This window comes from Lampetra fluviatilis, chromosome 48 (assembly GCF_964198595.1).
Source record: "Lampetra fluviatilis chromosome 48, kcLamFluv1.1, whole genome shotgun sequence".
Classification (NCBI taxonomy): Eukaryota; Metazoa; Chordata; class Hyperoartia; order Petromyzontiformes; family Petromyzontidae; genus Lampetra; species Lampetra fluviatilis.
The window spans coordinates 8874861-8890874 of NC_136322.1; the positions used below are offsets into that span (position 1 = coordinate 8874861).

General features: G+C 58.0%; 1 protein-coding gene across 1 annotated transcript in view; it reads left to right on the forward strand.

The window, feature by feature from the left end:
- LOC144947977 (uncharacterized) overlaps positions 1-15140 on the forward strand; it is a 20019-nt gene extending 4879 nt beyond the window's left edge. The window contains exons 5-11 of the mRNA XM_078877407.1: positions 1210-1313; positions 3786-3906; positions 4989-5111; positions 6101-7002; positions 9678-9876; positions 13555-13723; positions 14884-15140. Coding sequence (XP_078733533.1) covers positions 1210-1313; positions 3786-3906; positions 4989-5111; positions 6101-7002; positions 9678-9876; positions 13555-13723; positions 14884-15140 — 1875 coding nt within the window. The remainder of the gene's footprint in view (positions 1-1209; positions 1314-3785; positions 3907-4988; positions 5112-6100; positions 7003-9677; positions 9877-13554; positions 13724-14883) is intronic.
- Positions 15141-16014: the final 874 nt, after the last annotated feature.

Genomic DNA, 16014 nt, shown 5'->3' on the forward strand with positions numbered 1-16014 from the left:
TGTGCTCAATGCAAACACGACTCATTGTGTAAAAAAAGCTGTCAGTTTTGTTGCCAGATAAAAGGGTAAAAAAACAATCATCATATTCTGCTACTGGCAAAGGAGGTTCCAATGGTGTAAATGCTTCACCCAGAGCTCTCATACTCTGATGGTGCATTGTTTTTGAGTTGTGCGCCTTTTGGCGTCATCTGGTCCAACACCATGTGAGACTAGGCTCTAAGAAAAGCTGTCTCGGGTGTGGTCCAATCAATTTCAAGGACGGTGCATACATTATCAGAGTTGTGTTTTTGTTTGCATTCCGACCGCAGGTATTGTGGTCAATGCAAACATGACTCCTTGTGTAAAAAACGGCGTCAGTTTTGTTGCCAGATAAAAGGGTAAAAAAACAATTATCAAGAGCTGGGTTTACACCATTGGTACCTCATTTGGCAGTAAAAAATATGATTATTGTTTTTTTACCCTTTTATTTGGCAACAAAACTGACACCTTTTTTACGAGGAGTCATGTTTGCATAGACCACAATACCTGCAGTCAAAATGCAAACAAAAAACACAACTCTGATAATGATATGCACCGTCCTTGAAGTTGATTGGTCCACACCCGAGACAGCTTTCCTTAGAGCCTAGTCTCACATGGTGTTGGACCAGATGACGCCAAAAGGCGCACAACTCAAAGACAACGCACCATCAGAGTATGAGAGCTAGGGGTGTTTGCATTATGACTGCAGGTATTGTGGTCAATGCAAACATGACTCCTTGTGTAAAAAACGGCGTCAGTTTTGTTGCCAGATAGAAGGGTAAAAAAAACAATTTTCAAGAGCTGGGATTTTTCGCGTTTGGTCCGTTGGCCCGAGCACGGATTGTTCCACGCATCGCACCGCCGTTAGAAATGGTATGACGCCTTGCGTGCGTGCGTGCGTGCGTGTGTCCGTACCACGCACGTGTGTCCGTACCACGCACGTGTGTCCGTACCACGCGCGTGTGTCCGTACCACGCACGTGTGTCCGTACCACGCACGTGTGTCCGTACCACGCACGTGTGTCTGTACCACGCACGTGTGTCCGTACCACGCACGTGTGTCCGTACCACGCACGTGTGTCCGTACCACGCACGTGTGTCCGTACCACGCACGTGTGTGTGTGTGTGTGGCGGAGGAGGAGGAGGAGGTAGCCACCGGGGTTGTTGCCGATTGCCGCTGTCGCCTGTGCAGGAGAAGGAGCAGCTGCTGCTGCAGCAGCACAAGCAGCAGCAGGAGGAGCAGCGCAAACTCAAGCAGGAGGAGAAGCAGCGCCTCAAGCAGGAGGACTTGAAACGGTGAGGGCTTGCTGTGCGTGGCGTGCGTGGCGTGCGTGGCGTGCGTGCGTGTGTGTGTCGCGTGCGTGTGTGTGTGCGTGCGTGCGTGCGTGCGTGCGTGTGTGTGTGCGTGTGTGTGCGTGCGTGCGTGCGTGCGTGCGTGTGTGCGTGCGTGTGTGCGTGCGTGTGTGCGTGCGTGCGTGCGTGCGTGCGTGCGTGTGTGCGTGTGTGCGTGCGTGCGTGCGTGCGTGTGTGCGTGCGTGCGTGTGTGCGTGCGTGCGTGCGTGCGTGTGTGCGTGCGTGCGTGTGTGTGTGCGTGCGTGTGCGTGGCGTGCGTGTGTGTGTGCGTGTGTGTGTGCGTGCGTGTGTGCGTGCGTGTGTCGCGTGCGTGCCTGTCCCTGTGTGAGGAACGGTGGTGGTGGTGGCGGGCAAGCGATACGCTGCGCTACGAACCCAGCCGCCCGGGTTCGATTCCCGCTCGCGATTATCTGGCACCGGTCCTGGGCCTCCCCTAGGTCGACTCGGCCTCAAACGAGTACCCTGCGCGGCGTGTGGTAAACATCGCCGCTTGCCGCTACTCACACGTCTCGCGTGCCACAGTGCCGGGCCTTTTGTAGGTGCTCGCTAACAGCGCTCGCCCAAGCAGTCTGTTATGTCTTCTTGGTTCTTTCGGTAAAGTCACGTAGAAGGTAAGTAATAAAATAATAAAAATAAAACATAATAAAATAATTCTCACGACGTTTCGGCCACAACGCAAGCAGCCGTCCTCAGGTGGAGAACAGGTCTGTCGAGAAGACAAAGTCTAAATGAATTGTGTTTTATTTTTATTATTTTATTATTTCCATTCTACGGGACTTTACCGAAAGAACCAAGAAGATGAATCCCTGCAGTCACGAAAGCTTTAAATCGAAATTCAGTCTGCTATGGCTACACAGGGGATCTTTAGTGGGGGAGCGTTCGTGTGTGTAGCGATGAGCGCTACGCTGCGCTACGAACCTGGCGACCCGGGTTCGATTCCCGCTCACGGCCAACGCCGGTGACAATTATCTGAACCTGTCCTGGGCATCTCCTAGGTCGACTCAGCCTCAAATTGAGTACCTGGTGCGGTGTGTAAACATCGCCGCTAGGGAGACAAAGGCGGCCGGTCGTGGTGTTTAGCCACCCACCCCCTCGTGTGCCGTGCCGGCCTTCATAGGTGCTCGCTAACAGCACTTGCCCCTACAGTCTGTGAAGGCTACACGGGGGATTTTTGTCTTTGTGTCGTCTGTCTGTGTGTGGACCGCCACGGGGAGCGGCGTTTTGCACGCTGAGTTCGATTCCCGCTCGCGTCCACAATCATCCAAGTTGTCTTGTGTTGGTTGTTGTTCTTCTTGGTTCTGTCGGTAAAGTCACGTAGAAGGGAAATAATGAAATAATAAAATTAAACATAAGAAAATAATTCTCACGACGTTTCGGCCACAACGCAAGCAGCCGTCCTCAGGTGAAGAACAGGTCTGTCGGGGAGACAGCGTCTGAATGAACACCATATACGATGCCAAGCCTGGTGGTGCTCATTCAGACGCTGTCTTTCCGACAGACCTGGTCTTCACCTGAGGACGGCTGCTTGCGTTGTGGCCGAAACGTCGTGAGAATTGTATTTGATTATGTTTAATTTTATTATTATTTTATTATTTCCCTTCTACGTGACTTTACCGAAAGAACCAAGAAGATGAATCCCTGCAGTCACGAAAGCTTTAAATCGAGTGGTTGTTGTTGTTTGACTTGCATCCCACTGGGATTTTTGCACACAGCGTTGGTGTACGGTGCTTTTTCTGCAATATTTTGCTGTCTTTTCTTGGATTTTCTGTTTGCACTCAGTCACATATTCACTTTAAGATGTTTTCTTGATCATGTTTTTGGTTTTTTGTTTGTTGCGGTTGCACCCGATTCAAGAGCCGAATGGCTCACAGGGCTATACCTAATAAATGAAAGGTCGCAACCGGGTACCCGATACCCGTACCCTACCCGATACCCGGCTACCCGTACCCGGCCAGGTACGGGTAGCCGTTTGCGACCCTGGTGCGGCCGTGTACGGGTAGCTGGGTAAGGAATAAAAACCCGTTTGCGACCTCTGGTTGGTGGGTGAGTAAGTGGGTGCGTGGGTGAGTAAGTTCGTGAGTGAGTTCGTGAGTGGGTGAGTGAGTGGGTGAGTGAGTGAGTTCGTGAGTGAGTTCGTGAGTGGGTGAGTGAGTGGGTGGGTGAGTGGGTGAGTGAGTAGCTGAATTGGTGGGTGGATGAGTGAGGGAGTGAGTGGGAGAGTTTGCGACCCTGGTGCGGCCGGGTACGGGTACGGGGGGGGTAAGGAATCAAAACCCGTTTGCGACCTCTGCCGGGCCGCCCACCCACAACCGTCGCCTGTTCGACAGCACTTGGCCCCGCCGGTCCGCGGAGGCTTTGAGGGGGCGCGGAACCTTTGCCTTTCTTTGCGTGGGCGGTGGTCTTGGCGCTTGGCAGGAAACGCGAGGAGCGAGAGCGCCGCGCGGTGGAGGCGCGCGGGAAGATGGAGCAGAAGGACCAGGAGAAGAAGCGTCGCTTGGAGCAGAAGCTCGCGCTGATGGACCTCAAGCTGAGCAAGGTGCCGATACCGCACCGCAGCGCGGAGAACTACAACAACTACACAGCACAACCACTACTACAACAACAGCACAACCACTACTACTACTACACCACCACCACTACAACTACACAGCACAACCACTACAACAACAGCACCACCACTACTACTACTACACCACCACCACTACAACAACACACCACCACCACTACAACAACACAGCACCACCACTACAACAACAGCACAACCACCACTACACAGCACAACCACCACTACACGTTGCTTGGAGCAAAAGCTCGCGCTGATGGACCTCAAGCTAAGCAAGGTGCCGATACCGCACCGCAACGCGGAGAACTACAACAACTACATAGCACCACCACTACAACAACAACAGCACCACCACTACTACAACAACACAGCGCCACAACTACAACAGCACCACCACTACAACAACACAGCACCACCACTACTACAACAACACAGCGCCACCACTACTACAACAACACAGCGCCACCACTACAACAACACAGCACCACCACTACAACAACAGCACAACCACTACTACACAGCACAACCACCACTACAACAACACAGCACCACCACTACAACAACACAGCACCACCACTACTACAACACAGCACAACCACCACTACAACAACAACACAGCACCACCACTACAACACAGCAGCACAACCACTACAACAGGTCTGTTGAGAAGACAGAGTCTGAAGGACTTGTTCTTCACCTGAGGACGGCTGCTTGCGTTGTGGCCGAAACGTCGTGAGAATTGTATTTTATTTTTATTATTTTATTATTTCCCTTCTACGTGACGACTTTACCGAAAGAACCAAGAAGATGAATCTCTGCTGCAGTCACGAGAGAAGCTTTAAATCGAAACGTGACACTTTTTTTGCCGATTGGCCGTGTCGGAGGGTCACCGACACATTTATACACAACGCGACCCAACCCAAGACACCTTTATCGCGTATAATATTGGTCGCGAAAGCCTACTGCGTGTTAAACTCCTGCAACACGGCACCACAGAGTACTGCTCCCGCCCTGCCCCGTGTGACGCGGCGTGTCCCCTGGCGCGCTGCCCGCAGCAGAACAAGGAGGGGAAGGCCGCGGATGAGAAGGCCAAGAAGGTGAACAGGAGACACGGGGGCGGCGACGAGGAGATGCCGGTGGTGGCGGCGGCGGCTGAGAGAGTGAGGCACGCTCCCACGGTAACCCGGCAACGCACGGCCCAGCGATACGCTGCGCACGCACGCACGCACGCACCTATACGCGCGGACAAAGATTCACCCGTGTAGCCTGAACAGACTTGTAGGGGCAAGTGCTGTTAGCGAGTAGCAGCAGCAACCTGTGAAGGCTACCGGCACTGTGGCACGCGAGGGGGTGGGTGGCCAGCACCACGCCCGGCCGCCTTTGGTCTCCCCAGTGGTGATGTTTACACATCTGCACCGGGTGCTCATTTGAGGCCGAGTCGACCTAGGGGGAGGCCCAGGACCTGTTCAGATAATCGTCACCATGCCCAGGTGACCGTGAGCGGCTGTCGGACTCTGAGCACTACTGCCGACCACAAACATGAACATCTCCCGTAATATTTCGACTGAAAGCTTTCGTGACTGCAGCAGGGATTCGTGTTCTTGGTTCTTTCGGTCAAGTCGGGTAGAAGGGAAATAATAAAATAATAAAAATGCAACATCATAAAATTCTCACGACGTTTCGGCCACAACGCGGGGCTTCTGCGCGCGTTGTGGCCGAAACGTCGTGAGAATGTAATTCTAATGATTGTATTATTTCCCTTCTACGTGACTTTACCGAAAGAATCAAGGATATCTCCCGTACGGCCGCAACGGACTGTTGGGGCAGGTGCCGCTGGCGGGCAGCTACGAAGGCCGGCACGGCACATGCAGCGGTGGGCGGCCGGGCGTGGTGTCTCCCCAGTGGCGATGTTTTCACACGCCGCACCGGGTACTCGTTTGAGGCCGAGCCGACCTAGGGGAGGGCCCCGGGGCCACGGTTCAGATCATTATAATCTAATTCGGGTCGCCACCTCTCCGCACAAGCATGTCGTGCGTGTGCGCTACTTCACTCGCAGCCCAAGGCTCGCACTCACAAGCCGTTCCCGCGTTGATAGGCGCTCTCTAACCGTGCTTGTTCTAACCCTCCCCCTCTCCTCCCCCTTGGGTGTTTGTGCTTGCCCGGGCAGGAGGAGCAGGAGACTGCATGCAGGGAGACGGAGGCTCAGAGGCAGAGGGAGGCTGAGAGGCAGAGGGAGGCTGAGGCTGAGAGGCAGAGGGAGATTGAGGCTCAGAGGGAGATTGAGGCTCTCAGGCAGAGGGAGACTGAGGCTCAGATACAGAGGGAGGTGGAGGCTAAGATACAGAGGGAGGTGGAGGCTCAGATAGAGCGGGAGTTGGAGGCTCAGAGGCAGAGGGAGACTGAGGCTCAGAGGCAAAGGGAGGCTGAGACCCAGAGGCAGAGGGAGACTGAGGCTCAGAGGCAGAGGGAAACGGAGGCTCAGAGACAGAGGGAGGCTGAGACCCAGAGGCAGAGGGAGACTGAGGCTCAGAGACAGAGGGAGACTGAGTCTCAGAGGGAAACGGAGGCTCAGAGGCAGAGGGAGACTGAGACCCAGAAGCAGAGGGAGGCTGAGGCTCAGAGACAGAGGGAAACGGAGGCTCAGAGGCAGAGGGAGACTGAGGCTCAGAGAGAGATGAAGACTGAGGCTCAGAGGGAGACTGGGGCTCAGAGAGAGATGAAGACTGAGGCTCAGAGAGAGATGAAGACTGAGGCTCAGAAGGAAACGGAGGCTCAGAGGCAGAGGGAGACTGAGGCTCAGAGACAGAGGCAGACTGAGGCTCAGAGGGAAACGGAGGCTCAGAGGCAGAGGCAGACTGAGGCTCAGAGACAGAAGGAAACGGAGGCTCAGAGGCAGACTGAGGCTCAGAGGCAGACTGAGACCCAAAGGCAGAGGGAGGCTGAGGCCCAGAGGCAGAGGGAGACGGAGGAGGCAGAGAAGCGGCGGCTGAGGCAGCGGGAAGAGCTCCAGAGGCGACTGGATCAGAGGCAGCAGGAGCTGAAGAATGAGGGGCGACCGCAGGCCTCGAGGTACGGGGGGGGGGGGGGGGGGGTCCTCGGTTGGCACGCTCCTTGCGTGCCACGCCTTGTTAGAATACCGCGCTCTTGCGTGCGCACACCCCCTTGGAACTTTCCCCACGCCCACCGCCCCCCCCCTGGCCCGTAGATTCCTGTAGGATCACGGAGAGACCCGCGGGTTTTGATTCCTTACCCGTACCCATACCCGGTCGTACCCGACACCCGTACCCGGCCGGGTAGGGTACGGGTGTCGGGTACCCGATTGCGACCTCTGGGATGAAGCCATGTTGTTGCAGGCGCGGGTGGGTTGATTCTAGGAACTTGAATTGTGAGAAGAGACAAGACGTTGGGAAATGAGCGACAAACGGTGACTCACCAGTGACTCACGGCCTACCCGTACCCGGCCGCACCAGGGTCGCAAACTCTCCCACTCACTCACTCAACCACCCACCCACTCACTCACTCACTCACCCACCCACCCACTCACTCACCCACCCACGCACTCACTCACACACTAATTCAGCTACTCACTCACCCACTCACCCACTCACTCATCCACCCACCAAGTCAGCTACTCACTCACCCACTCACCCACTCGCTCACTCACACACTAATTCAGCTACTCACCCACTCACCCACTCACGCACCCACCAACCAGAGGTCGCAAACGGGTTTTGATTCCTTACCCGTACCCGGCCGCACCAGGGTTGCAAACTCACTCACTCACCCACTCAACCACCTACCCACTCACCCACTCACTCACTCACTCACTCACTCACTCACCCACCCACCCACTCACTCACCCACCCACGCACTCACCGACTCACCCACTCACCCACTCACTCACCCACTCACTCACTCAACCACCCACCCACTCACTCACCCACCCACCCACGCACTCACCCACTCACTCACCCACTCACCCACTCACTCAACCACCCACCCACTCACTCACCCACCCACGCACTCACCGACTCACCCACTCACTCACTCAACCACCCACCCACTCACTCACCCACCCACCCACCCACTCACTCACCCACCCACTCACTCACCCACCCACGCACTCACCCACTCACCCACCCACCCACCCACTCACTCACTCACCCACTCACTCACTTACTGGCCGGGTACGGGTAGCCGGGTATCGGGTAGGGTACGGGTATCGGGTACCCGGTTGCGACCTCTGGCTCCCGTCATTTGTTGTAGCCAGGTTGCTTGTGAAAGAGCGCACCTGTACACCCTGTGTCCTCTCCCCCCCTCCCTCTCTCTCTACCCCACTCCCTTCCCTTCCCTTCCCTCCCTCCCTCGTTCTCTCCGCTCCCTCCCCTTCCCTCCCTCTACTCTCTTGCCTCCCTCCCCTCCGCTCCCTTCCTCCCCTCCCACCCTTCCTTCCTCCCTTCCCTCCCTTCCCCCCCTCCCTCTCTTCCGTCCCTCCGCTCCCTTCCTCCCCTCCCACCCTTCCTTCCTCCCTTCCCTCCCTTCCCCCCCCCCTCTCTCTCTACCCCACTCCCTCCCTTCCCTTCCCTCCCTCCCTCGTTCTCTCCGCTCCCTCCCCTTCCCTCCCTCTACTCTCTTGCCTCCCTCCCCTCCGCTCCCTTCCTCCCCTCCCACCCTTCCTTCCTCCCTTCCCTCCCTTCCCCCCCCCCTCCCTCTCTTCCGTCCCTCCGCTCCCTTCCTCCCCTCCCACCCTTCCTTCCTCCCTTCCCTCCCTTCCCCCCCCCCCTCTCTCTCTACCCCACTCCCTCCCTCCCTTCCCTCCCTCCCTCGTTCTCTCCGCTCCCTCCCCTTCCCTCCCTCTACTCTCTTGCCTCCCCCCTCCGCTCCCTTCCTCCCCTCCCACCCTTCCTTCCTCCCTTCCCTCCCTTCCCCCCCCCCTCCCTCTCTTCCGTCCCTCCGCTCCCTTCCTCCCCTCCCACCCTTCCTTCCTCCCTTCCCTCCCTTCCCCCCCCCCCTCTCTCTCTACCCCACTCCCTCCCTCCCTTCCCTCCCTCCCTCGTTCTCTCCGCTCCCTCCCCTTCCCTCCCTCTACTCTCTTGCCTCCCCCCTCCGCTCCCTTCCTCCCCTCCCACCCTTCCTTCCTCCCTTCCCTCCATTCCCCCCCCTCCCTCTCTCTCTTCCCTCCCTCCCTCGTTCTCTCCGCTCCCTCCCCTTCCCTCCCTCTACTCTCTTGCCTCCCTCCCCTCCGCTCCCTTCCTCCCCTCCCACCCTTCCTTCCTCCCTTCCCTCCCTTCCCCCCCCCCTCCCTCTCTTCCGTCCCTCCGCTCCCTTCCTCCCCTCCCACCCTTCCTTCCTCCCTTCCCTCCCTTCCCCCCCCCCCCTCTCTCTCTACCCCACTCCCTCCCTCCCTTCCCTCCCTCCCTCGTTCTCTCCGCTCCCTCCCCTTCCCTCCCTCTACTCTCTTGCCTCCCCCCTCCGCTCCCTTCCTCCCCTCCCACCCTTCCTCCCTTCCCTCCATTCCCCCCCCTCCCTCTCTCTCTTCCCTCCCTCCCTCGTTCTCTCCGCTCCCTCCCCTTCCCTCCCTCTACTCTCTTGCCTCCCTCCCCTCCGCTCCCTTCCTCCCCTCCCACCCTTCCTTCCTCCCTTCCCTCCCTTCCCCCCCCCCCTCCCTCTCTTCCGTCCCTCCGCTCCCTCCCTCCCTTCCCTCCCTCCATGTGATGATTTCTCTTCCTCCTCATGATTCGCAGCAGCAGTAGCAGCAGCAGCAGCAGCAAGCAGCAAGCAGCAGCAGAAAGTAGCAGCAGCAGCAAGCAGCAGCAAGCAGCAAGCAGCAGCAGCAAGCAGCAGCAAGCAGCAGCAGCAAGCAGCAGCAGCAGCAAGCAGCAGCAAAGGGAGAACGACGGCCGGGTGCTCAACACAAACCCCCTCAACGTCACCATGACCATGGTGTGTGCCGTACAGCGGCGACGATGTCGGCGTGCGTGTTGACGTGTGTGTGTTGACGTGTGTGTGTGTTGACGTGTGTGTGTTGACGTGTGTCTGTGTGTGTGTGTTGACGTGTGTGTGTTGACGTGTGTGTGTTGACGTGTGTGTGCGTGTTGACGTGTGTGTGCATGTTGACGTGTGTGTTGACGTGTGTGTGTTGACGTGTGTGTGCGTGTTGACGTGTGTGTGCGTGTTGACGTGTGTGTGCGTGTTGACGTGTGTGTGCGTGTTGACGTGTGTGTGTTGACGTGTGCGTGCGTGTTGACGTGTGTGTGCGTGTTGACGTGTGTGTGTTGACGTGTGTGTGTGTGTTGACGTGTGTGTGTGTGTGTTGACGTGTGTGTGCGTGTTGACGTGTGTGTGCGTGTTGACGTGTGTGTGCGTGTTGACGTGTGCGTGTTGACGTGTGCGTGTTGACGTGTGTGTGCGTGTTGACGTGTGTGTGCGTGTTGACGTGTGTGTGTTGACGTGTGCGTGTTGACGTGTGTGTGTTGACGTGTGCGTGTTGACGTGTGTGTGTGTGTGCGTGTTGACGTGTGTGTGTGTGTGCGTGTTGACGTGTGTGTGTGTGTGCGTGTTGACGTGTGTGTGCGTGTTGACGTGTGTGTGTTGACGTGTGTGTGCGTGTTGACGTGTGTGTGTGTGTTGACGTGTGTGTGTGTGTTGACGTGTGTGTGTGTGTTGACGTGTGTGTGTGTGTTGACGTGTGTTGACGTGTGTGTGTGTTTGTTGACGAGAATTTCATCATCGCTCGCGGCTGGGGTTGGCATCATCCCCCACTCCTCCTGATGCCGAGCGGAAATGGGCGAGGTTTAGGACTGTGGCTCATGCAGCTGCAATGGCTGCTTTGGGTACACGGTCCAGACCTCAGGCTGGCTGAGAAAAAGCGACAGGCCCACTCTCATCGGCTACAGCATCCCACGTCGGAGAATGAGGAGGCTTACCGCAGCCTTCGCTGGGAGGTTCGGAGAGCCGTGAGGCGCTGCAAGGATGGGTGGTGGTCGCGGGTTGCTGAGGAGATGGAGTCTGCCTCAGTGGCCCGCGATCACAAATCCCTGTTTAACTCCATCAAAAAAGTAACCTGCAGCGCCACACCTATTACCATCATTAGAGGAAAAAAACGGTGATCCAATCTCCGACCCCCAGGAACAGGTTTGCAAGATTTGCTGAGCATTTCTGTGAAGTCCTTGGGGAGGGGAAATCCCTCAGCCTGGATAACAACGTGGGACAAAGTGGGGATGACCCTGCCGAGGCTGCGGTGCCTCAAATATTGGAAGAAGTCACCCCCTGTGAGTGGCTGGTTGAGATGCCATCCGTTGAGGAAGTACTGAAGGCGATCCAGAGTCTGAGACCAGGAAAGGCACCGGGCAGAGATGATCTCCCAATGTAAATGCTGAGGGAGGGTGGCGTTTGTGCACAGACTGCCCTACATGACATCATAACAACAGTCTGGGCCACTGGACGGGTTCCGCAGGATTGGAAGGATGCCCTGGTGGTCCCCCTCTTTAAGAAAGGGGACCGCACAGACTGTAACAACTACAGGGGCATCTCACTCCTCAGTGTGCCGGGAAAGGTCCTGGCAAGGATTATTCAACATCGCCTTGCTAGGCACGCTGAGGAGAGGTTTGTGGAGTCTCAATGCGGTTTCAGGAAAGGGCGGTCCTGCACAGATGCCATATTCTCTGTCCGTTTGCTACAGCAGAGGTGTAGGGAATTCCAACAAGACCTACATCTCTGCTTTATTGACCTGGTCAAGGCCTATGATACCATCAGTAGGCCTGGGCTCTGGGTTGTTCTTCGTGCTTTCGGAGTTCCTGACCCTCTGCTCACGATCATTCAGGACCTTCATGATGGTGAGCGGGCCAGGGTAAAACTACGTGGCCGGGAGTTGGAGCCATTCCCTGTTCACCTTGGGGTGTGACAGGGATGTCCTCTGGCTCCCACATTATTTAACATCTTTTTCGACCACGTAGTTCGTGAAGCCTTCAATAGCTGTACCAGAGGAATTTCCATCTGGGACAGATACAATGCGAGGCTGATCGATGCCCGGGTGCGGTCAAGGGATGTCTCCCTATTGGTCAACCACGTTATGTATGCCGATTATCTGGTAATTGCCGCTCACTCAGTGGAGGAGTTGGAGACGCTGCTGCTGAAACTGGAGCGTGCCACTAAGAGGTGGGTATTTTGTACCATCAGGCAGTCCACCTCCACAACTCCCAATCGGTGATGGGGCAGTTGTGGAGAGAGTGGAGAGTTTCTCATACCTGGGCAGTGTGCTCCGGTTTGACAGCAGAGGTCTCACTCAGAATCAGTCGAGCGGCATTATCTTTTCATCGGTTGCGTAACGCTGTGTGGAAGCTACCTGGTCTGTCGCTCCGCACGAAGCTTCAAGTCTTCTCGGCCACGGTCATTCCCTCTCTTCTCTAGGCTTGCGAAACGTGGACCCCCCTAATGGAGCATCTTCGCCGATGGGAAACATTTAGGCTGGCCTGCCTACGATCCATCCTGGGTTTAACCAGGCTGGAATGTGTGAGGAGCTCACAAATACTTGAAAAATCTGGGCAAAGTCCCATCGGTGAGCTTATCCGGCAGGCAAGGCTGCGTTGGCTGGGTCATGTAGCCCGCATGCCCAGCCACCGCATGCCTAAACAGCTTTTGTTCGGCCGGATAGAGGGGGCTAAACGGGCGCGGCACGGGCTGGAGAAGAGATGGAGTGATGTGGTACAGGAGGATGTGGAGCTGAGTGGACTTGCCAATGACTGGTACCAGCGGTGTCAAGATCGGCCTCTGTGGAGGAGGCTCGTGAAGGACGCTGCTGCTGGGCAGTTGGAGGCAGTCGCCCTCCAACAACAACGGAGGGCGGAGGAGCGACGCTCACAACAATGAGCAGAGCGCCGGGTGGCTAAAGCGCAGCAAGTTGGCACAGTAGGGGGCACGGGTGGTGCATCAGCCAGTCATCTCGGTCATCTCACTCAGTCGACCCGTGGCACCTGCTGGGTCTGCCCCGTGACCTCCTGCCAGCGGGCGTTCCACACTTCACGTGGCCTCAAGGTGCACCTAGCCTGGCACAAGCGTCGTGGTGACGTCACCGCCACTTAGTGACGAACGGCGGTTGTTGTTGTTTACGTGTCTGTCTTTGTGTGTGTATTGACGTGTCCGTGTGTGTGCGCATTGATGTGTCTGTGTGTGTTGACGTGTCTGTGTGTGTTGACGTGTGTGTGTATCCGCGTGTTATTGAATGCGTGTTTTGACATGTCTGTGTTCGTGTATTGACGTGTGTCTGTGTGTGTGTATTGACGTGTGTGTGCGTGTGACGCATGCGTGTATTGACACGCGTGTGTGTGTGTGTGTGTGCACGTACGTTGACGCGCGCGTGTGCACGTGTGTGTGACGCGTGTGTGTGTGTGTGTGCACGTACGTTGACGCGCGCGTGTGCACGTGTGTGACGCGTGTGTGTGTGTGTGTGCACGTACGTTGACGCGCGCGTGTGCACGTGTGTGACGCGTGTGTGTGTGTGTGTGCACGTACGTTGACGCGCGCGTGTGCACGTGTGTGTGACGCGTGTGTGTGACGCGCGTGTGTGTGTGTGTGTGCACGTACGTTGACGCGCGCGTGTGCACGTGTTTGAACGTCGGGCAGAACTCAACCCCTCCCGGCACCTCCGCCGCCGCCGCCGCCACCGCCCCCAGGACAACGAAGAGGCAGCCGCGAGCCAAGTCGTTGGAGACGTACGGCATGGAACTGAACAGCGACGACTCCACGGACGACGAGTCGAAGCCACGCAAGCCCATCCCCTCCTGGGCACGAGGTGCTCGGTCGCTCAGACACGCGCGGATTCGCTCGCTCGCTCACTCACTCGCTCACACGCTTGCTCAAACATGTACTCGCTCAAACCAATTGCTCAATCGCTCGCCCGCCCGTCCTCTCGCTCGCCCAACCGCTCGCTCAAACACACGCTCACACGCTCGCTCGCTCAACCACACGCCCGATCACTCGCTCACCCGCCCCCGCTCGCTCACTCAACCGCTCGCTCACTCGATCACACACTCACTTAAACATGAACTCGCTCGCCCGATCACTCAACCACTCGCTCGCTCGCCTGCTCGCTCCCTCACTCAACCACTCACTCGCCCGCTCGCTCCCTCGCTCAACCACTCGCTCAAATACACACGTACTCGCTCGCACACTCGCTCGCTCATCCTCTCGCTCGCTCACTCACACACACTCCCTCAAACATGTACTCGCTCGCCCAATCACTCAACCACTCACTCGCCCGCTCGCTCGCTCACTCAACCACTCACACGCCCGTTCGCTCTCTCACTCACTCGCTCAACCACCCGCTCACTCACTCGCTCAACCACCCACTTCACTCACGCAACCACCCACTCACTCACTCGCTCAACCACTCACTCACTCACTCAACCACCCACCCACTCACTCACTCAACCACTCACTCACTCACTCAACCACCCACTCGCTCAACCACCCACTCACTCACTCAACCACTCACTCACTCAACCACCCACTCACTCACTCAACCGCCCCATTGCAAATTCGCTCTCACTCGACCGCTCTCTCGCTCGCTCACCCGTCCACCCACTCGTACGCTCACCCTCTCCCCCCCTCTCGTTCTCCATCCTCTCCTCACCATCCCCCCCTCTCTCCCCCCCCCCTCACCATCCCCCCCTCTCTCCCCCCCCCCTCACCTCCCCTCACGCTCCCCGCCCGCCCCTCACCACCCTTCCCTCACCTCCCCTCACCACCCCGCTCCTCACCACCCCGTTCCTCACCATCTCCCCCCCTCACCTCCCCTCACTCTCCCCGTCCACCCTTCACCACCCTTCCCTCACCTCCCCTCACCACCCCGCTCCTCACCACCCCGTTCCTCACCATCTCCCCGCTCCTCACCACCCTCACCACCCCCCCTCCCCCCCCCCCCCCCCCCCCCCCGTGCCTCGTGCGCCGCAGACACCCAGCTGAAGGAGTCCCTGCAGGTGCAGTACAGATCACCGCCCAACCTGGACGTCCTCTTTGGCCCCATCCCCGCCCCCATGCTGGAGGAGATCTTCTACCAGCGCAAGGCGCACTACTTGAAGCGCACCAGCTCCGCCGTCTGGCACAGTCCCCCGCTTGCCGGCGCCGGCGCTACCGGTCGCACCGGCAATGCGACGACCTCGCAGGGCTACGGCGGCCGTCTCGCCAACGTCTTTGGCAAGAAGCACTAGGGGGGGGTGGGGGGGTGGGGGGGGGGGAGGGTGGGTAGGGGGTGGGGGGGGGAGGGTGGGTAGGGGGTGGGGGGGGAGGGTGCCCATGTGCCGTTTTCGTAGAGGAGGAGGAGACCGGGTTTGGGAGGCAACGCGTGGTGGCGGTGATGGTGGCGGTAGTGGCGGTGACGGTTGTGGTGGCGGTGGAGCTGGCAGTGTTGGTGGTGGCGTTGGCAGTGAGGAGGAGGAGACCGGGTTTGGGAATCCACGTGTGGTGGAGGTGGTGGAGGTGGTGGTGTTGGTGGTGCTGCTGGTGCTGCTGGTGGTGTTGGCGGTGAGGAGGTGGTGGTGGTGGTGGTGGTGGTGTTGGCGGTGGTGGTGTTGGCAGTGAGGAGGTGGTGGTGGTGGTGGTGGTGTTGGCGGTGGTGGTGTTGGCAGTGAGGAGGTGGTGGTGGTGGTGGTGCTGGCGGTGGTGGTGTTGGCGGTGAGGAGGTGGTGGTGCTGGTGGTGCTGAGGGTTCGTCGTCGCGGCCGTGTTCCGAGCTGCAGTTTGACGCCCTCTGCGTTTGCGCCGAGACGCTGGACGGAGATCGCAATCAGGCCGGGTACGGGTACGGCCGGGTACGGGTACCCGTTTGCGACCCTGGTGCGCCCGGGTACGGGTAAGGAATCAAAACCCGTTTGCGACCTCTGGCGCTGGATCACGGCGACGTTGCAAGGGGCCTCGGTTGAAGGGCTCCCGGCCTCTTGTTTGCCGCTTGAGTAAACCTGAGTTGGAGCCCAGGGACGGGGTCACGACTTTCTGTCCGGCTGTTTTCGTGAGTTGATGGGGGGCGGGGGGGGGGGGGTGTTGATGATAGTAGCTGTTTTGTGAGGCATTGGGCCGGCACTGCTTA